Below are 22,437 nucleotides of genomic sequence, written 5' to 3'. Positions count from 1 at the left end.
TGCGGGTGCAGGCAGCAAACGGTTGAAAAGCATGCATTTGGTTTTACTAGCGTTTAAGAGCAGTTGGAGGCCACGGAAGGAGTGTTGTATGCCATTGAAGCTCGTTTGGAGGTTAGATAGCACTGTCCAAGGACGGGCCGGAAGTATATAGAATGGTGTCGTCTGCGTAGAGGTGGATCAGGGAATCGCCCGCAGCAAGAGCAACATCATTGATATATACAGAGAAAAGAGTCGGCCCGAGGATTGAACCCTGTGGCAGCCCCATAGAGACTGCCAGAGGACCGGACAGCATGCCCTCCGATTTGACACACTGACACACTGAACTGAATTGGTAAACCAGGCAAGGCAGTCATCCGAAAAACCGAGGCTACTGAGTCTGCCGATAAGAATATGGTGATTGACAGAGTCGAAAGCCTTGGCAAGGTCGATGAAGACGGCTGCACAGTACTGTCTTTTATCGATGGCGGTTATGATATCGTTTAGTACCTTGAGCGTGGCTGAGGTGCACCCGTGACCGGCTCGGAAACCAGATTGCACAGCGGAGATTCGAGATGGTCAGTGACCTGTTTGTTGACTTGGCTTTCGAAGACCTTAGATAGGCAGGGCAGGATGGATATAGGTCTGTAACAGTTTGGGTCCAGGGTGTCTCCCCCTTTGAAGAGGGGGATGACTGCGGCAGCTTTCCAATCCTTGGGGATCTCAGACGATATGAAAGAGAGGTTGAACAGGTTGGTAATAGGAGTTGCGACAATGGCGGCGGATAGTTTCAGAAATAGAGGGTCCATATTGTCAAGCCCAGCTGATTTGTACGGGTCCAGGTTTTGCAGCTCTTTCAGAACATCTGCTATCTGGATTTGGGTAAAGGAGAACCTGGAGAGGATTGAGCGAGTAGCTGCGGGGGGGGGCGGAGCTGTTGGCCGAGGTTGGAGTAGCCAGGCGGAAGGCATGGCCAGCCGTTGAGAAATGCTTGTTGAAGTTTTCGATAATCATGGATTTATCGGTGGTGACCGTGTTACCTAGCCTCAGTGCAGTGGGCAGCTGGGAGGAGGTGCTCTTGTTCTCCATGGACTTCACAGTGTCCCAGAACTTTTTTGAGTTGGAGCTACAGGATGCAAACTTCTGCCTGAAGAAGCTGGCCTTAGCTTTCCTGACTGACTGCGTGTATTGGTTCCTGACTTCCCTGAACAGTTGCATATCGCGGGGACTATTCGATGCTATTGCAGTCCGCCACAGGATGTTTTTGTGCTGGTCGAGGGCAGTCAGGTCTGGAGTGAACCAAGGGCTATATCTGTTCTTAGTTCTGCATTTTTTGAACGGAGCATGCTTATCTAAAATGGTGAGGAAGTTACTTTTAAAGAATGACCAGGCATCCTCAACTGACGGGATGAGGTCAATGTCCTTCCAGGATACCCGGGCCAGGTCGATTAGAAAGGCCTGCTCACAGAAGTGTTTTAGGGAGCGTTTGACAGTGATGAGGGGTGGTCGTTTGACTGCGGCTCCGTAGCGGATACAGGCAATGAGGCAGTGATCGCTGAGATCCTGGTTGAAGACAGCGGAGGTGTATTTGGAGGGCCAGTTGGTCAGGATGACGTCTATGAGGGTGCCCTTGTTTACAGATTTAGGGTTGTACCTGGTGGGTTCCTTGATGATTTGTGTGAGATTGAGGGCATCTAGCTTAGATTGTAGGACTGCCGGGGTGTTAAGCATATCCCAGTTTAGGTCACCTAACAGAACAAACTCTGAAGCTAGATGGGGGGGCGATCAATTCACAAATGCTGTCCAGGGCAAAGCTGGGAGCTGAGGGGGGTCGGTAGCAGGCGGCAACAGTGAGAGACTTATTTCTGGAGAGACTAATTTTCAAAATTAGTAGTTCGAACTGTTTGGGTATGGACCTGGAAAGTATGACATTACTTTGCAGGCTATCTCTGCAGTAGACTGCAACTCCTCCCCCTTTGGCAGTTCTATCTTGACGGTAAATGTTATAGTTGGGTATGGAAATCTCAGAATTTTTGGTAGCCTTCCTGAGCCAGGATTCAGACACGGCAAGGACATCAGGGTTAGCAGAGTGTGCTAAAGCAGTGAGTAAATCAAACTTAGGGAGGAGGCTTCTGATGTTGACATGCATGAAACCAAGGCTTTTTCGATCACAGAAGTCAACAAATGAGGGTGCCTGGGGACATGCAGGGCCTGGGTTTACCTCCACATCACCCGCGGAACAGAGGAGGAGTAGAATGAGGGTGCGGCTAAAGGCTATCAAAACTGGTCGCCTAGAGCGTTGGGGACAGAGAATAAAAGTAGCAGATTTCTGGGCATGGTAGAATATATTCAGGGCATAATGCGCAGACAGGGGTATGGTGGGGTGCGGGTACAGCGGAGGTAAGCCCAGGCACTGGGTGATGATGAGAGAGGTTGTATCACTGGACATGCTGGTTGTAATGGGTGAGGTCACCGCATGTGTGGGAGGTGGGACAAAGGAGGTATCAGGGGTATGAAGAGTGGAACTAGGGGCTCCATTGTAAACTAAAACAATGATAACTAACCTGAACAACAGTATACAAGGCATATTGACATTTGAGAGAGACATACAGCGAGGCATACAGTAATCACAGGTGTTGAATTGGGAGAGCTAGCTAAAACAGTAGCTAAAACAGTAGGTGAGACAACAACAGCTAATCAGCTAGCACAACAACAGCAGGTAAAATGGCGTTGACTAGGCAGGGAGGGTCGGATTAACTACACACAGAGCCTGAGTGCGGCTGGGGCCGACAGATAAAACATAAACAAGCAGAATGGAGTACCGTGATAAATGGACAGTCCAGCATGCATCAGCTATGTAGCCAAGTGATCAGTGTCCAGGGGGCAGCGGTGGATGGGGCAGGGAAGCTGGACTGGCGAGTATTATCCAGGTTAAAAAACTGTCTGGCTGTGCAGAAGGTTAAAGGTAAAAGCCGCTAGCAGTGGCTGACAATGACTGAATAGCTTGTAGCTAGTTAGCTGGTTAGCTTCTGGAGGTCCTTGAGTGTGTTCTAAAAATTAAAAATAATAGCGATTCCGTATCACATTGGGTGAGGCAGGTTACCGGAAGGTATAAACAAAATAAAAATCGAAAAGAGATTGAAAGTAAATATGGGTCCAGTGAGTGTTTGGAACGCGGCGATTCAGACGGTTAGAAGGCCTGTGCTAACAAACTAACAGTTAGTAGGCCGGGGCTAAACAAGGTAGCAGTTAGCGGACCGGGGCTAAACAAGGTAGCAGTTAGCGGACCGGGGCTAAACAAGCTAGCAGTTTGCAGGACGAATTAGCAAGCAAGGAGATAGCAAGGGCTAGAAAGTTAGCCTTTGGGGGGCGTCGCGATGGAGCGAGTCTGTTTATGCCTCTTCATGCGGTGACATCGATAGACCGGTCGTGGGTCCGGATATTGTAGCCCAGGAGTATGCTTCGGTGGTAGCACAGGAGCTCTGGCCGGGCTAGCTTCAAGCTAAGTGGGTGGAAACGCTAGCCAGGAGTAATCATCCGGGGTTGCGGTTAGCTAGTTAGCTAGTTATGAAGATCCAGCTGAAAATGTTCCGTTAGCGGTGGGAATCCGGGGATAAAAAAAGAATAATAGGTCCGTTATGCTCTGGTTAGAGTCACGTTGTTCGAACTGGCGAGAGCTTTCCGAGCTAAAGGTTAGCTGATGACCGGTTAGCTGAAGACCGCTAGCAATGGTTTGCTGACTGATAGCTGGTAGTTAGCTGGCTAGCTTCAGTTGAGGGGTTCCGGATCCGAAGTAAATATAAATACTTTAGGAAAAAATAGCTACATTGGGTGAGGCGGGTTGCAGGAGAGTCAAAAAAGTCAAAAAAAACCTTCTGATTCCAGGAGGACCGTGAGCTGTTGCTATCGATAGGGTGGCTGATTCATCATTTTCACCTCGAATTAGAAGTAGAGGGACTTTTGTCAGAGGTTGCTAGTTGTGAGCGCTGAGGGAACTTTTAGGCACTTGGCCAGATGATTCTGCATCTTTGTTGCATTCTTCACATACAGTGCCTTGCAAAAGTATTCGGCCCCCTTGAACTTTGCGACCTTTTGCCACATTTCAGGCTTCAAACATAAAGATATAAAACTGTATTTTTTTGTGAAGAATCAACAACAAGTGGGACACAATCATGAAGTGGAACGAAATTTATTGGATATTTCAAACTTTTTTAACAAATCAAAAACTGAAAAATTGGGCGTGCAAAATTATTCAACCCCCTTAAGTTAATACTTTGTAGCGCCACCTTTTGCTGCGATTACAGCTGTAAGTCGCTTGGGGTATGTCTCTATCAGTTTTGCACATCGAGAGACTGACATTTTTTCCCATTCCTCCTTGCAAAACAGCTCGAGCTCAGTGAGGTTGGATGGAGAGCATTTGTGAACAGCAGTTTTCAGTTCTTTCCACAGATTCTCGATTGGATTCAGGTCTGGACTTTGACTTGGCCATTCTAACACCTGGATATGTTTATTTTTGAACCATTCCATTGTAGATTTTGCTTTATCTTTTGGATCATTGTCTTGTTGGAAGACAAATCTCCGTCCCAGTCTCAGGTCTTTTGCAGACTCCATCAGGTTTTCTTCCAGAATGGTCCTGTATTTGGCTCCATCCATCTTCCCATCAATTTTAACCATCTTCCCTGTCCCTGCTGAAGAAAAGCAGGCCCAAACCATGATGCTGCCACCACCATGTTTGACAGTGGGGATGGTGTGTTCAGCTGTGTTGCTTTTACGCCAAACATAACGTTTTGCATTGTTGCCAAAAAGTTCAATTTTGGTTTCATCTGACCAGAGCACCTTCTTCCACATGTTTGGTGTGTCTCCCAGGTGGCTTGTGGCAAACTTTAAACGACACTTTTTATGGATATCTTTAAGAAATGTCTTTCTTCTTGCTACTCTTCCATAAAGGCCAGATTTGTGCAATATACGACTGATTGTTGTCCTATGGACAGAGTCTCCCACCTCAGCTGTAGATCTCTGCAGTTCATCCAGAGTGATCATGGGCCTCTTGGCTGCATCTCTGATCAGTCTTCTCCTTGTATGAGCTGAAGGTTTAGAGGGACGGCCAGGTCTTGGTAGATTTGCAGTGGTCTGATACTCCTTCCATTTCAATATTATCGCTTGCACAGTGCTCCTTGGGATGTTTAAAGCTTGGGATATCTTTTTGTATCCAAATCCAGCTTTAAACTTCTTCACAACAGTATCTCGGACCTGCCTGGTGTGTTCCTTGTTCTTCATGATGCTCTCTGCGCTTTTAAATGACCTCTGAGACTATCACAGTGCAGGTGCATTTATACGGAGACTTGATTACACACAGGTGGATTGTATTTATCATCATTAGTCATTTAGGTCAACATTGGATCATTCAGAGATCCTCACTGAACTTCTGGAGAGAGTTTGCTGCACTGAAAGTAAAGGGGCTGAATAATTTTGCACGCCCAATTTTTCAGTTTTTGATTTGTTAAAAAAGTTTGAAATATCCAATAAATGTCGTTCCACTTCATGGTTGTGTCCCACTTGTTGTTGATTCTTCACAAAAAAATACAGTTTTATATCTTTATGTTTGAAGCCTGAAGTGTGGCAAAAGGTTGCAAAGTTCAAGGGGGCCGAATACTTTCGCAAGGCACTGTATGATTTGGCATAGTATTTGCAAAAGTACACAGCTTTTCCTTCTACATTCGCTGCAGTGAAATGTCTTCACACATCAGATAGTACACGTGGCATTTTCCTGTAAAAAATTGAAAAAATGAGTCAAAAAAAATAAATACAATTCCATGTACAGATAAATAGTTAAGCAGTTAGATTAAACAACTCCTTTGTGAGATAAATGTGTTAAAATGAAACATGTATGGAAACAGGTGAATTAACACTCCTCAGTTAACAGGCTCAATTAAGCTAAAACCCACATGGTAGCAACTAGCATAAATTGTTAAGTTAAAAATTATTTAAACACACTTTGCTGTAAGCTACTATTTACTAGTTAACAAAAAATCATGTAGGTCATATAAAATATATTCACCCCACCCAGTATTGTAATCAAAACTTACCAGAAAGCATGTAGTCCTTGGCTCAGACAGTGTAGTAGTGTGGGCTCAATAGCATCTCATTAGTGTGCAAGATCTTGAGAATCAGCTGTACATGTGATGGAAGAGTGCACTGCACATGTGATGGAAGAATGCATTGTGCATGCAGAGGGTTTGCAATTCCATTGAATTGGGGATAGTTTAACCAAAATATGCCACAATACCTAGAATTGCCCTATGTTTCCCACAGAAAAGGTTCACTGTTAATGAGCTAAGTTTTTTGATGAATTTAAGCTAGTGACCACTCTGCAGAGCCTCCCCCAGAACAAGATTCATGACAAAAAAACGCTTCACTAATGCTAGTGGGTCATTGTCTTCAGTACATGCTCAGATGGGAGTGTATACATATGGCCACTTATTGAACAGGATGTTACCAAATGAAGACTACTGAATTCAAGCTATAGTACAGGACAAGTGAGCTCTGCCTAGACCCAGAGAAGACAAAGAGACTGGAGATGTGAGAAAGAAAGTGATGCAGTCCTTCCGTACCCTGGTCACACACAGCCTAAAGCATCTGAGTCCAGGTTTAACAGGCACATTATTAGTCTCAGTTGACTGAAACAACACAGTCTGCACGCACACACGCACACACACACGCACGCACACACACACACACACACACACACACACACACACACACACACACACGTCTGTCTCAGTTGACTTAAACAGCACAGTCTGCACGCACACACGCACGCACTCACACACATCTGTCTCAGTTGACTGAAACAACACAGCTTATGTAGTCACACACGGACACGGGAGACTGATCAACTCAACAACCTCCCCCTGCTCCCCTCTCTCTCTCTCTCTCTCTCTCTCTCTTTCTCTCTCTCTCTCTCTCTCTCTCTCTCTCTCTCTCTCCTCACCCTCATGGTTTTTGGTGGCAGTGTCTGTGCTCATATGCCCATGTGTGTGTGCCTGTGTGTGTGTAAATGTGTATGTGTGTGTTGTCACCGGGCCCGGCAGCTCGGCCTCAGCCCAAAGATCCCTGGTGAGGAGTCAAACTTTCCTTAATAGCCCTGAATGAATAAAAACTAGCCTATTAAAAGGCAATCGGGAGGCAATAAGAGCTGTGAGTGGAACCAGCCGGCGAGGCGAGGCATGCCCGGGCCCAGTGCAGCCTGGGACATTGGGGCCACATTAATATCACGCCGCTGATGTCCCTCCCATGTGCACATTAGCTTGGACTGCTGGGTAATCTGTCTTGTAGGGTCTCTGGTGGCCACAGAGTGTCTTTGCCGCCTTGTTTGTGTTTGTGTGTAGACGTGTGTGTGCGCGTGCGTGGGAGCCATGCAGGACCATCGCTTAAACTGACCAATTCCAGGTTTGTCATGCCACCTTGTGTGGTGTACACGTCCCTCTCTCTTCCTTGTCTCGCTATAACTATGTATAGTAGGAAATGAGTTCACTAGCTCTTGAATACATCAGACTAGTGATAGATGCTGATTATTTATTTGCTACATGCATTATATTATTGGCAAACACAATTTCCACACAGCCTGAGATGTTAATGTAAGTGCTATTTTATTTAACTAGGCAAGCCATTTAAGAACAAATTCTTATTTACAATGACGGCCTACCCCGGCCAAACCCTAACCTGGATGACGCTGGGCCAATTGTGCGCCGCCCTATGGAACTCCCAATCACAGCCGGTTGTGATATAGACTGGAATCGAACCAGGGTCTGTAGTGACGCCTCTAGCACTGAGATACAGTGCCTTAGACCGCTGTGCCACTTGTGAGCCCACTATACATACGCGAACGCTACTATACATACGCCAACTCAACAAAAAAAACTCAATGTGGAAATCGTATCTATTGAGTAGGGTTTTAATACAAACCCAGCTAGCACATTTGGTTCCTTGACAGTTGTGGGAACGTAAGATTTTGGTTTCCCATTGGTTCTGGGAACGAAGCCATAAGTTCCCTGACCGGTAACGTTTTTAAACGTTCTGAGAACGGAAGTGATTATTTTGCCTGTTCTAGGAACATACATTTTTAGGTTGCAGGCAGGTTCTAAGAACGTTTTACTATGGTTCCCTGAGAACATTTTTCAATAAAATGTTGAATAAAATTGTTAGTTTAGGTTAACTGCCTTGAGCTCAGATAGGACACTTGGAAATTAATTTGCTTAGGTATTAATCATGCAAACCCATTTATTTTTTTATTCTGGCACTTCGTCAGTGAGATTCAAACCTTTGAACTTCTGCTCTTTATCCATAGAATTAGTACACTGCGCCACCAGGATGGCAGGCAGGTCACCTGTAATAAAAGTCAGTATTTGGTGTCCATCCATGTCTGAGGATGTCGGAAGATGATGTGGAAACTGACATCTAGGGGCAACAGTGAGTAATGGAGTCCAGGTGAGTCCGGTGAAGCGCTGGTGCGACTAACGATGGTGACAGGTGTGTGTAATGATTAGACGTCGGCTGAGGGGTGACGTGGGAGCCTGTCGAGCCGGCCTAGGCGTGACGTGGGAGCCTGTCGAGCCAACCGAGGCTTATGAGCCTCTCGAGCCAGCTGAGGCATGGGAGCCTGACAAGCCAGCTGAGGCATGGGAGCCTGACAAGCCAGCTGAGGCATGGGAGCCTGACAAGCCAGCTGAGGCATGGGAGCCTGACAAGCCAGCTGAGGCATGGGAGCCTGACAAGCCAGCTGAGGCATCCCTGGTTGCTTCGGCAGCGGGACCCAACATCTCCAACAAAAAAACAAAAAACTCCCTGATGCTTCCAATTGTGGTGTCTGCGTTCTGTAACGATTCCGTACTTTAAACAGAACCATGAGGAAACCTGTACGAAACGATATGCTGAATTACTGAAACCACCAAAAAGTATCCTGCACGATTCCCAGAACTTCGTGGGAAAGATGTTTGCAAAATAACCATAGGACAACCACACTCTCACCAAGCTCTAAGAAACATATGGTTCTCAGAATGTTATGTGCTAGCTGGGTAGCGCCTAGGTAGCTTTTTTGTTTGTTTGTTTGTTTAGTGATGTACTCAAGTTGACCCCCCCCCCCCCCGACACACACGCACACACCTAGTGCACAGGATAAATATTCCCCCAAGCAATGTGTCTGGGGTGTAATTTACAAAATCAACCTGACGGAAATTAACAGCTGGCTTTCCTCCTCAGCAATAGCGATTTACCCTGAACACCAGCAAACAACGAAAAACAACCACACACACACACCTAACTCTTATATGTAGTGATAAGCTCTGCAGACAAAAAGTCCCATTTGGCTGCAGAAACACACTATAGAGCAGGGGTGGGCAACTCCAGTCCTCGGGGGCCTGATTTGGTGTCCCACTTTTTCTCCATCCCTAGCAAACACAGCTCATTAATCAAATTCCATTCTAAACTGAAGATCATGATTAGGTGATTATTGGGGTCAGGTGTGTTAGCTGGGGCAAAACTCTGACACCACTCAGGCCCCCGAGGACTGGAATTGCCCAACCCTGCTGTAGAGGCTCTTTGAGTGTGTGGGGGGAATTTGGATGGAAATCAGACGTGTGTGTGTGTGTGTGTGTGTTCAAAGGGAGTAGTGATGGTGTGTTTCCTGGGTCATTTCCACTGTGTGGTCCAAAGCAGAGAGACATGAGACAAGGCCTGCATCGTTAGACTGGACCAGCAGGCACTTATGTAATATCAGACTGGGATGGAGATGAAGAGAGGAGCCTGCCATCATGGAGGGAGGGATGGAGGGAGGTGGGATCGAATCGGAGGCCCATACTGAATGTTGTGTCTAGGAATTGTCTTAGAGATGGGGCTTCGGTTTACAGAGATCGGACTGTATATTGTCTTGAAGGTGCACTGGATTCTATCGAAACAAGTAGATACCTCATGACATTATTGTCGACGTTGTTGACATGAGACTTCATAGGTCCTCTCCTCTCCTTCTCTCCAGGTTCCAGCCGTTCTCTAAGGCCCATCAGAACAGGAGTTATGAGAGGATGCTCCACACCTCCTCTTCCTTCCAGCCTGTCCCCTACGGGACCAAACACTTCAGAGAGGAACACCAGGAGAACCTGCAGGGGAAACAGGTACCAATGTTGTTTTCTTTGTGCGTGTGTTTTCCCGCTGGGAATTCCTGTTCCTCTCACATCATCCTCTGTGCATTGTGTATGATTCAAGTCAACCTTTTTTTGTTGTTGGACATCCTGCTATCTTTTTGACTATGTTGTTATTTGAGATATGAGTCCGTTCAATATCTGAAGACACACACAGCCTCAGTTTAAGAAACAACACTCGCTTTTACACATGGAGAGCACTCTAACACAACCTCCCAACTTCAGCAATACACATTTGTCAAACCTGACAGCAATTTAATAAATCCATGCACTCTCTCACGCACAAATGCGCACGCACACACACACACACACACACACACACATACACACACACACACACACACACACACACACACACAATCACCCTGGCCACAGTCAAATTCCACACACACACACACACACACCTGCGGGGATGCATACGTAAATGAGTGGGCTGTGGCAGCAGCAGTGTGGTCGGCCCCCGGCCCCAGGCATTAGGTAATTGAGTGTGTCTTTGCTCAAGGCCTTTCATGGATCAGGGTTTTTTATTAGCTCTGTTCCCAGCAGCCACAGCCCCGCAGCGCGCACACACACACACACACACACACACACCAATTGCCTGGAAACGAGGCAAATGAGAGAACACTTTGCCCAGAATGAGATAAACAAGGCGGCACGCCACAGGGTCTCCCGCCGCTGACGGCAGGGGCAGGATGTGTCGCGTGTCTCAGCAACACTGGACACTTTGCTAGGGGGATGTGTGTGTTGAGATGTGTCAAGCAGGGTTTCCGTCATGAAAATGTTGCGCCGGACATTTGACCGGCAGCATTTTAATTTACCAGACATTTGAGAAATGTACCGGACCCATAATGCATTGGGTGCGTAACCTGATTAGGGCGTCTACCCACGCTGCTCAGAGTGACAGAAATATCAATCACATGTAGATTATGGTAATTCATATTAACAGAACATGCAAGTCTAGGATGCAACTATGTGTGTCCTTCTTACCGAATTCCAATGTGCACTTTGATGATGTTTAGATTCACTTTCCACATTTACTTTTCCTCAGCCAACAAGATGAGTAACGAACAGCAAATCCCAAGCTTTATCAATCTACTATCCCACATAGTAGAAAAGTTAACCTATTATATTGGTCAGCTTGTCGAGAAAAAAATGGCCTATACCAAACAGGCTCTGGGACATTTGTGGGACAATAGATCCCAAATGCGTTCAACCAATAGAAACAGGCTACAGTAAATAACAAAGTTAAAAAGCAATGATTCTGATGCAACAGATCAGAACATTTAGCTTAAAATGTTGCAAAATGATTATTTCTTCACATTATAAGCGCAGCAATGCGCACCATACCGAATGTTTGTTTCATAATACATTTAGCGGGAAAACACCACTGTCGAAATGAGAAATTTAGAAAGAGGGGAAATCTAAAGATGCAAGAACTATGGATTGCTAATATGACTAGGATTGTGCCTTTTGGCTACTGGACACTGAAGGAAAGTGGATCTCTAATCTCTCTTTTGACGAACATATCAAGACTGTTTCAAGGACAGCTTTTTTCCATCTACGTAACATTGCAAAAATCTGAAACTTTCCAAAAATTATGCAGAAAAATGAATCCATGCTTTTGTTACTTCTAGGTTAGACTACTGCAATGCTCTACTTTCCGTCTACCCGGATAAAGCAATAAATAAACTTCAGTTAGTGCTAAATACGGCTGCTAGAATCCTGACTAGAACCCCAAAATTTGATCATATTACTCCAGTGCTAGCCTCCCAAAACTGGCTTCCTATCGAGGCAAGGGCTGATTTCAAGGTTTTACTGCTAACCTACGAAGCATTACATAGACTTGCTCCTACCTACCTCTTTGATTTGGTCCTGCCGTACATACCTACACGTACCCTGCGGTCACAAGACACAGGCCTCCTAATTGTCCCTAGAATTTCTAGAATTTCTGGAGGCAGTGCTTTCTCTTATAGAGCTCAATTTTTATGGAATGGTCTGCCTACCCATGTAAGAGACGCAAACTCGGTCTCAACCTTTAAGTCTTTACTGAAGACTCATCTCTTCAGTGGGTCATATGATTGAGTGTAGTCTGGCCCAGGAGTGTGAAGGTGAACGGAAAGGTTCTGGAGCAACGAACCGCCCTTGCTGTCTCTGCCTGGCCGGTTCCCCTCTTTCCACTGGGATTCTCTGCCTCTTACCCTATTACAGGGGCTGAGTCTACTTCCGGCGCCGACAGAGATGGCCGCCTCGCTTCGCGTTCCTAGGAAACTATGCAGTGTTTTGTTTTTTTACGTGTTATTTCTTACATTAGTACACCAGGTCATCTTAGGTTTCATTACATACAGTCGAGAAGAACTACTGAATATAAGATCAGCGTCAAATCACCATCAGTACGACCAAGAATATGTTTTTCGCGACGCGGATCCTGTCTTCTGCCTTTCACCCAGGACAACGGAATGGATCCCATGCAGCGACCCAAAAAAATGACTCCGAAAAAGAGGGAAACGAGGCGGTCTTCTGGTCAGACTCCGGAGACGGGCACATCGTGCACCACTCCCTAGCATTCTTCTCGCCAATGTCCAGTCTCTTGACAACAAGGTTGATGAAATCCGAGCAAGGGTAGCATTCCAGAGGGACATCAGAGACTGTAACGTTCTTTGCTTCACGGAAACATGGCTCACTGGAGAGACGCTATCGGAGGCGGTGCAGCCAGCGGGTTTCTCCACGCATCGCGCCGACAGAAACAAACATCTTTCTGGTAAGAAGAGGGGCGGGGGCGTATGCCTTATGGCTAACGAGACACGGTGTGATGAAAGAAACATACAGGAACTCAAATCCTTCTGTTCACCGGATTTAGAATTCCTCACAATCAAATGTAGACCGCATTATCTACCAAGAGAATTCTATTCGATTATAATCACAGCTGTATATATCCCCCCCCAAGCAGACACATCGATGGCTCTGAACTAACTTTATTTGACTCTTTGCAAACTGGAATCCATTTATCCGGAGGCTGCATTCATTGTAGCTGGGGATTTTAACAAAGCTAATCTGAAAACAAGACTCCCTAAATTTTATCAGCATATCGATTGCGCAACCAGGGGTGGAAAAACCTTGGATCATTGTTACTCTAACTTCCGCGATGCATATAAGGCCCTGCCCCGCCCTCCTTTCGGAAAAGCTGACCACGACTCCATTTTGTTGATCCCTGCCTACAGACAGAAACTAAAACAAGAGGCTCCCACGCTGAGGTCTGTCCAACGCTGGTCCGACCAAGCTGACTCCACACTCCAAGACTGCTTCCATCACGTGGACTGGGACATGTTTCGTATTGCGTCAGATAACAATATTGACGAATACGCTGATTCGGTGTGCGAGTTCATTAGAATGTGCGTTAAAGATGTCGTTCCCATAGCAACGATTAAAACATTCCCTAACCAGAAACCGTGGATTGATGGCAGCATTCGCGTGAAACTGAAAGCGCGAACCACTGCTTTTAATCAGGGCAAGGTGACTGGTAACATGACCGAATACAAACAGTGCAGCTATTCCCTCCGCAAGGCTATCAAACAAGCTAAGCGTCAGTACAGAGACAAAGTAGAATCTCAATTCAACGGCTCAGACACAAGAGGCATGTGGCAGGGTCTACAGTCAATCACGGACTACAAGAAGAAATCCAGCCCAGTCACGGACCAGGATGTCCTGCTCCCAGGCAGACTAAATAACTTTTTTGCCCGCTTTGAGGACAATACAGTGCCACTGACACGGCCTGCAACGAAAACATGCGGACTCTCCTTCACTGCAGCGGAGGTGAGTAAGACATTTAAACGTGTTAACCCTCGCAAGGCTGCAGGCCCAGACGGCATCCCCAGCCGCGCACTCAGAGCATGCGCAGACCAGCTGGCCGGTGTGTTTACGGACATATTCAATCAATCCCTATACCAGTCTGCTGTTCCCACATGCTTCAAGAGAGCCACCATTGTTCCTGTTCCCAAGAAAGCTAAGGTAACTGAGCTAAACGACTACCGCCCCGTAGCACTCACTTCCGTCATCATGAAGTGCTTTGAGAGACTAGTCAAGGACCATATCACCTCCACCCTACCCGACACCCTAGACCCACTCCAATTTGCTTACCGCCCAAATAGGTCCACAGACGATGCAATCTCAACCACACTGCACACAGCCCTAACCCATCTGGACAAGAGGAATACCTATGTGAGAATGCTGTTCATCGACTACAGCTCGTCATTCAACACCATAGTACCCTCCAAGCTCGTCATAAAGCTTGAGACCCTGGGTCTCGACCCCGCCCTGTGCAACTGGGTACTGGACTTCCTGACGGGCCGCCCCCAGGTGGTGAGGGTAGGCAACAACATCTCCTCCCCGCTGATCCTCAACACTGGGGCCCCACAAGGGTGTGTTCTGAGCCCTCTCCTGTACTCCCTGTTCACCCATGACTGCGTGGCCACGCACGCCTCCAACTCAATAATCAAGTTTGCGGACGACACAACAGTGGTAGGCTTGATTACCAACAACGACGAGACGGCCTACAGGGAGGAGGTGAGGGCCCTCGGAGTGTGGTGACAGGAAAATAACCTCACACTCAACGTCAACAAAACTAAGGAGATGATTGTGGACTTCAGGAAACAGCAGAGGGAACACCCCCCTATCCACATCGATGGAACAGTAGTGGAGATGGTAGCAAGTTTTAAGTTCCTCGGCATACACATCACAGACAAACTGAATTGGTCCACTCACACAGACAGCATCGTGAAGAAGGCGCAGCAGCGCCTCTTCAACCTCAGGAGGCTGAAGAAATTCGGTTTGTCACCAAAAGCACTCACAAACTTCTACAGATGCACAATCGAGAGCATCCTGGTGGGCTGTATCACCGGCTGGTACGGCAACTGCTCCGCCCACAACCGTAAGGCTCTCCAGAGGGTAGTGAGGTCTGCACAACGCATCACCGGGGGCAAACTACCTGCCCTCCAGGACACCTACACCACCCGATGTTACAGGAAGGCCATAAAGATCATCAAGGACATCAACCACCCGAGCCACTGCCTGTTCACCCCGCTATCATCCAGAAGGCGAGGTCAGTACAGGTGCATCAAAGTAAAGTGGGTGGGGTTATATCCTTCCTGTTTGGCCCTGTCCGGGGGTATCATCGGATGGGGCCACAGTGTCTCCTGACCCCTCCTGTCTCAGCCTCCAGTATTTATGCTGCAGTAGTCGGGGGGCTAGGGTCAGTTTGTTATATCTGGAGTACTTCTCCTGTCTTATCCGGTGTCCTGTGTGAATTTAACTATGCTCTCTCTAATTCTCTCTTTCTTTCTCTCTCTCGGAGGACCTGAGCCCTAGGACCATGCCTCAGGACTGCCTGGCATGATGACTCCTTGCTGTCCCCAGTCCACCTGGCCGTGCTGCTGCTCCAGTTTCAACTGTTCTGCCTGCGGCTATGGAATCCTGACCTGTTCACCGGACGTGCTACCTGTCGCAGACCTATTATTGGACCATGCTGGTCATTTATGAACATTTGAACATCTTGGCCATGTTCTGTTATAATCTCCACCCGGCGCAGCCAGAAGAGGACTGGCCACCCCTCATCATAGCCTGGTTCCTCTCTAGGTTTCTTCCTAGGTTTTGTCCTTTCTAGGGAGTTTTTCCTAGCCAACGTGCTTCAAATTTGATAACCAATAGAAGCTGAGAGAGAGACTACTGGTTTCAAAGGCATGTGGAAGTCTTTTATAAAATAATTGCCTCCACGGATATGGTCGGACTTTGCCTGGCTACTTTGAAGCAACGTAAAACATGCCTCACAATATGTAGTGAAACATTCAGGTTTCAAACCACTAAGTAGCTACGGTGTATGTTTTCAAAACGCATTCTGCCTCCAGCTCAATGCAAATTGGTGTGTGACGTACTGATGAAGCCTTCCTTCCATTGCCTATGCGTTTGAATGGCGAATGGGAAGCGCGCTTCAATTAGGCTACCAGTTGAGAAATAGGCCTAGAAATCGTAGCTCTTTTTTTAATCGTGGCCGTCCAAACTTTTTTTTAACACGCGATTGCATTTTGAATTGTTGCGCAGTGATTGGGCTTATTAAAGCGCTGTCTGACAGATTGTCGACTCAAAGGCTCTGGACCTGTATGCTGTGCGTTTGCGATAAATACGATACATAACGAATATACACACGCCAATTTAATTCCACTAAATTATGCAAATGAACCCATAGACCAATAACCATGACCGGCCAAATGTATTTACACACGACTGGTACTTCCATCAATTAATAGGCTTAAAAGCAAAAGGGATTTTTTTTCTTCTCACGAATAATCAATCAAATTGATTTAGAAACCCCTTTTTAAGTTAGCAGTGCTTATACAGAAACCAAGCCTGAAACCCCAGAGAGCAAGCAATGCGGCTATTTTAGCACAGTGACTAGGTAAAACTCCTTAGAAAGGACAAAACCTAGAAAGAAACCTAGAGAGGAACCAGGCTCTGATGGGTGGTTCTGGCTGTGCCGGGTGAAGATTATAGGTGAAGATTATAGGAGTACATGGCCAGTCCTCTTCTGGCCGTTCCGTGTGGAGACTATAGGAGTACATGGCCAGTAAGGCCAGATGGTTCTTCAAGATGTTCAAACGTTCATAGATGACCTGCAGGGTCAAATAATAATCACAGTGGTTATAGAGGGTACAGCAAGTCAGGAGGAAATGTCAGTTGTGTGAGTGAGTGAGTGAGTGAGTGAGTGAGTGAGTGAGTGAGTGAGTGAGTGAGTGAGTGAGAGAGAGACAGACAGACAGACAGAGAGACAGAGAGAGAGAGAGAGAGAGACTAAACAGCAGGTCTGGGACAAGGTAGCATGACTGATGAACAGGTCAGGGTTCCATAGCCACAGGCAGAACAGCAGAAACTGGATCATCAGCACGACCAGATGGACTGGGGATGGGGACAGCCAGGAGTAGTCAGGCCAGGTAGCCCTGAGGCATGTTCCTAAGCCTCAGGTCTTCCGGGAGGGAGTGAGAGAGAGATGGGAGAATTAGAGGGAGCATACCTAAGATCACACGGAACACCAGATAAGACAGGAGAATTACACCAGATATGACAGACTGACCCTACACCCCTGGCAGACTATTGCAGCATAGATGCTAGAGACCGAGACAGGGGGGTCAGGGGACACTGTGGCCCCGTCCAAAGTTACCCCCGGACAGGGCCAACCAGGCAAGATATAACCTCACCCACTTTGCCAAAGCACAGACTCCACACCACCAAAGGGATTTCAACAGAATATAGCCCACGAAGATCTCCCCCATCGCATGAGCCCGAGGACAGAAAGGCAGTGACACAACCAGGTCGAGTATAGCGAAAAGCCTGGCACGACGTGATACACACCTCCTAGGGACGGCATGGGAGAGTGCGAGCAAGCCAGTGACTCAGCCCCCATTATAGGGTCAGAGGCAGAAATCCCAGTGGAGCGAGGCGAGCCGGCCAGGCAGAGACAGCAAGGGTGGTTTGTCACTCCAGTGCCTTGCCGTTCACCTTCACACTCCTCAATCGTAGGACCTACTGAAGAGATCAGTCTTCAGTAAAGACTTAAAGATCGAGACAGAGTCTGCGTCTCTCACATGGATCGGCAGACCATTCCATAAAAATGGAGCTCTGTAGGAGAAAGCCCTGCCTCCAAAAAGCCTGGATCTTGTGACCGTAGTGTAGGTGTAGGTATGTACGACAGGACCAATTTGGAGAGAGAGGTAGGAGCAAATCCATGTAATGCTTTGTAGGTTAGCAGTAAAACTTAGAAAAATAGTAATGGTTTAGCTTTTGTGCAAAAAAAAATCATAAAAAGTTTCAGATTTTTGAAATGTTACGAATATTGAAAAAAGGCTGCTCTTGAAATATTTTTTGCATGTTCGTCAAAAGATAGATCAGGATGCAGAGTAACATTTCTTTTAAATAAATATATTACAACATCGTCTTTGTATCTCAAAATTGTTGTGATGTGGTTAACCGTAAAAACCTAAAGGGACATGATTACAGAGATCATGGGAAAAGGCCACACTTGACCGTTGCACTTGAATCATTCCCATGGTGAATGGCTAGACCTGCTACGCTATGAAACCACACGGTATTGCTGAGACTTTGATGTTACCGGCCACGATTGATATGGTGAAAACAAGGCAGAGGCGCAGAAACTCACAGTGTCAGATGACACTGTTAAACAAAGAATGTATGCGATTGCTAGCAATCAAGAGGAATCTCTGACAGAACGACTCAAGAACTCCCCAGCTTATGCTCTCCAAATGGACGTTATGCCCGTGGATTGACCTGTGTTTGCTACACATGCTATATTGTTCTGCCTCACGATTCCCGAGCATGAAAAGGCACAGGAGATGTTCAGTGTGCTCCCTGGCTATATTGGCGAAAAACAGATTCCATGGGATCGAATGTTGGGCTTTTACACAGATGAGGCTCAATCTAAAGCGGGATGGCGGGCAGGCCTCTGCACTCTCGTTATGAATGTGTGAGAGCAACTGGTGGCAAAAGAGCTGAGCACAGAACTCAGAGATATACTGCAGCAGGTAACTTCCATTGTAAACCACATCAAACCACATCCATGCGCACACCTGTTCACAAAACGATGTGGGGATATGGGATCAAAGCATGCCGACGTTCTATTTCACAGCGAGGCTTGGTGGTTATCGAGGGGGTGTTGGAAAGATTTTTTGCATTGAGAGAGGAACTGTTGTCATTCACAATGGGGGAAAAAAAAACAGACTTGGTTGAATTTCTGTGTAATGGAAAGAAAATGTCTGTTTGCCTATGTAACAGACATATTTGGGAAACTAGACGAGCTGCATGCAGGGGAAATACAGAAACATTCTACAGATGAGTGACCGAATCGGTGGATTGAGAGGAAATAATTATTTCACGACTCTGACAAGCCCGAGGCAGAGGATATCAACATGTACCGGCAGGATAGAACAGTGGCGTCTGGTAAGACAAGGGGTGGCGCGGAGGTCTATGTATTTTTGTAAACAACAGCTGGTGCACAGTATCTAAGGAAGTCTCGAGCTACTGCTCGCCTGAGGTAGAGTTTAAGCAAACAAGAAAACTCTCACCCATCGATGGGGATGCAGTAGAGCAGGTTGAGAGCTTCAAGTTCCTTGGTGTCCACATCACCAACAAACTAACATGGTCCAAGCACACCATGACAGTCGTGAAGCGGGCCCGACAAAACCTATTCGGTCATGTGACCAAATATTTGGCATGGGTCCTTAGATCCTCAAAAGGTTCTACAGCTGCACCATGGTTGCATCACTGCCTGGTATGGCAACTGCTCAACCTCCGACCGCAAGGCACTACAGAGGGTAGTGCGAACAACCCAGTACATCACTGGGGCCAAGCTTCCTGCCATCCAGGAACCAGGCGGTGTCAGAGGAAGGCTCTAAAAATTGTCAAAGACTCCAGCCACCCTAGTCATAGACTGTTCTCTCTGCTACCACACGGCAAGCGGTACTGGAGTGCGAAGTCGAGGTCCAGGAGGCTTCTAAACAGCTTCTACCCCCAATCCATAAGACTACTGAACAACTAGTCAAATGGCTACCCAGACTATTCGCATTGCCTCCCCTCTCCACACCACTGCCACTCTCTATTGTCATCTGTGCATAGTCACTTTAATTAATTAACTCTACCTACATGTACATACTACCTCAACTAACCGGTGCCCCATTGACTCTGTACCGGCACCCCCCTGTATACAGTTGAAGTCGGAAATGTACATACACCTTAGCCAAATACATTTAAACTCAGTTTTTCATAATTCCTGAAATTTAATCCTAATTAAAATTCCCTGTCTTAGGTCAGTTAGGATCACCACTTTATTTTAAGAATGTGAAATGTCAGAATAATAGTAGAGAGAGTGATTTATTTTAGCTTTTATTTCTTTCATCACATTCCCAGTGGGTCAGAAGTTCACATACACTCAATTAGTATTTGGTAGCATTGCCTATAAATGATTTAACTTGGGTCAAACGTGTCTGGTAGCCTTCCACAAGCTTCCCACAATAAGTTGGGTGAATTTTGGCCCATTCCTCCTGTCAGAGCTGGTGTAACTGAGTCAGGTTTGTAGGCCTCCTTGCTCACACATGCTTTTTCAGTTCTGCCCACAAATGTTCTATGGGATTGAGGTCAAGGCTTTGTGATGGCCACTCCAATACCTTGACTTTGTTGTCCTTAAACCATTTTGCCACAACTTTGGAAGTATGCTTGGGGTCATTTGCGACCAAGCTTTAACTTCCTGACTGATGTCTTGAGATGTTGCTTCAATATATCCACATAATTTCCCTGCCTCATGATGCCATTTATTTTATGAAGTGCACCAGTCCCTCCTGCAGCAAAGCACCCCCACAACATGATGCTGCCATCCCCACAACATGATGCTGCCACCCCGTGCTTCACGGTTGGGATGGTGTTCTTCGGCTTGCAAGCCTTCCCCTTTTTCCTCCAAACATAATGATGGTCATTATGGCCAAACAGTTCTATTTTTGTTTCATCAGACCAGACGACATTTCTCCAAAAAGTACGATCTTTGTCCCCATGTGCAGTTGCAAACCATAGTCTGGCTTTTTTTATGGCGGTTTTGGAGCAGTGGCTTCTTCCTTGCTAAGAGGCCTTTCAGGTTATGTCGATGTTGGACTCGTTTAATGTGGATATAGATATTTTTGTACCTGTTTCCTCCAGCATCTTCACAAGGTCCTTTGCTGTTGCTCTGGGATTGATTTGCACTTCGCACCAAAGTACGTTCATCTCTAGGAGACAGCACACGTCTCCTTCCTGAGCGGTATGACCGCTGCGTGGTACCAAGGTGTTTATACTTGCATACTATTGTTTGCACAGATGAACGTGGTACCTTCAGGCGTTTGGAAATTGCTCCCCAGGATGAACCAGTCTACGATTTCTTTTGATTTTCCCATGATGTTAAGCAAAGAGGCACTGAGTTTGAAGGTAGGCCTTGACATACATCCACAGGTACACCTCCAATTGACTCAAATTATATAAATGAGCCTATTAGAAGTTTCTTAACCCATGACATCATTCTCTGGAATTTTCCAAGCTGTTTAAAGGCACAGTCAACTTAGTGTATGTAAACTTCTGACCCAATGGAATTGTGATACAGTGAATTATAAGTGAAATAATCTGTAAATAATTGTTGGAGAAATTACTTGTCATGCACAAAGTAGATGTCCTAAACAACTTGCCAAAACTATAGTTTGTTAACAAAACATTGGTTGAGTGGTTGAAAAACGGGTTTTAATGACTCCAACCTAAGTGTATGTAAACTTCCCACTTCAACTGTATATTGTTATTTTTTACTGCTCCTCTTTAATTAATTGTTACTTTTATCTCTTATTCTTATCCATATTTTTTTTAACTGCACTGTCGGTTCGGGGCTTGTAAGTAAGCATTTCACTGTAAGGTCGGCACCTGTTGTATTCAGCGCATGTGACTAATACAATTTGATTTGATTTATTGGAGAGAGAGTCTTTCAAAAGCCAACAATGCCCCCTTTCCCTCGGCTGTGCATGTTTCTAACAGACAACAGCATCAGTACGTGTCCCACACGTGTGATGACTGCTCACCTCCAGCGCTTGGAAGAGGACTTTGGGGCCTACTTCCCAATCCCCTTGACTGTGATCCTGGCTCAGTTGACATGCCAGTAAGTGAAATTGAACAGCTGATCGAGCTGTCATGTGACCTAATGCTGCAGACAACGCATTCCCGGGTCACTACGGAGGAGTTTCCTGACTCAAAGGGAATAAATACCCTGCCATCTCCCTCTGAACCTTAATGCCGCTTTCAAAACAACTAGGACCTGGGTGCTCGGAAAACTCTGACTTCCGACTTCAGTGCGTTCAAGACAACTGGAAAAAAAAACAGGCTCTGACTGGGAAAAATGGTTTGGAACGGTCATCCAACTCGGAATTCCTTTCTAGAGCTCCATAGACCCACATTAAAAGTATCTGATGGTGAGTTAGACAATCAGAAATACTGCTGGAATGTTTTTCGATTGACTGCCATAGCCCCCGTATAAAAAAAAACAACATTAATTACATTATTATTTTCACGTGGTTGGTGGCGCGCGAACTGTCCGATATCAAAATGAGGTCGTGGGCCAAAAAGTTTGGTAACAAACACCTGGTGTAGGTTAAAAGGCATTTTGGGAATATGTTTTGATGTGGGTGTATTTTATGGTTCAGGGGACTGG

General features: G+C 46.3%; 1 protein-coding gene across 2 annotated transcripts in view; it reads left to right on the top strand.

Annotated features, from left to right (window-relative positions):
* Window positions 1-22,437, top strand: part of spata17 (spermatogenesis associated 17) — a 65,779-nt gene that overhangs the window by 22,967 nt on the left and 20,375 nt on the right. For both annotated transcript variants that reach the window (XM_036962965.2, XM_036962966.2), the window contains exon 9: window positions 10,007-10,142. In XM_036962965.2, the coding sequence (XP_036818860.2) occupies window positions 10,007-10,142 (136 nt within the window). The remainder of the gene's footprint in view (window positions 1-10,006; window positions 10,143-22,437) is intronic.

This window comes from Oncorhynchus mykiss, chromosome 25 (assembly GCF_057628025.1).
Source record: "Oncorhynchus mykiss isolate SJ-2025 chromosome 25, ASM5762802v1, whole genome shotgun sequence".
NCBI lineage: Eukaryota > Metazoa > Chordata > Actinopteri > Salmoniformes > Salmonidae > Oncorhynchus > Oncorhynchus mykiss.
The sequence above is the reverse complement of the archived record's forward strand: the minus strand, read 5'-3'. Positions and strand labels throughout refer to the sequence as shown.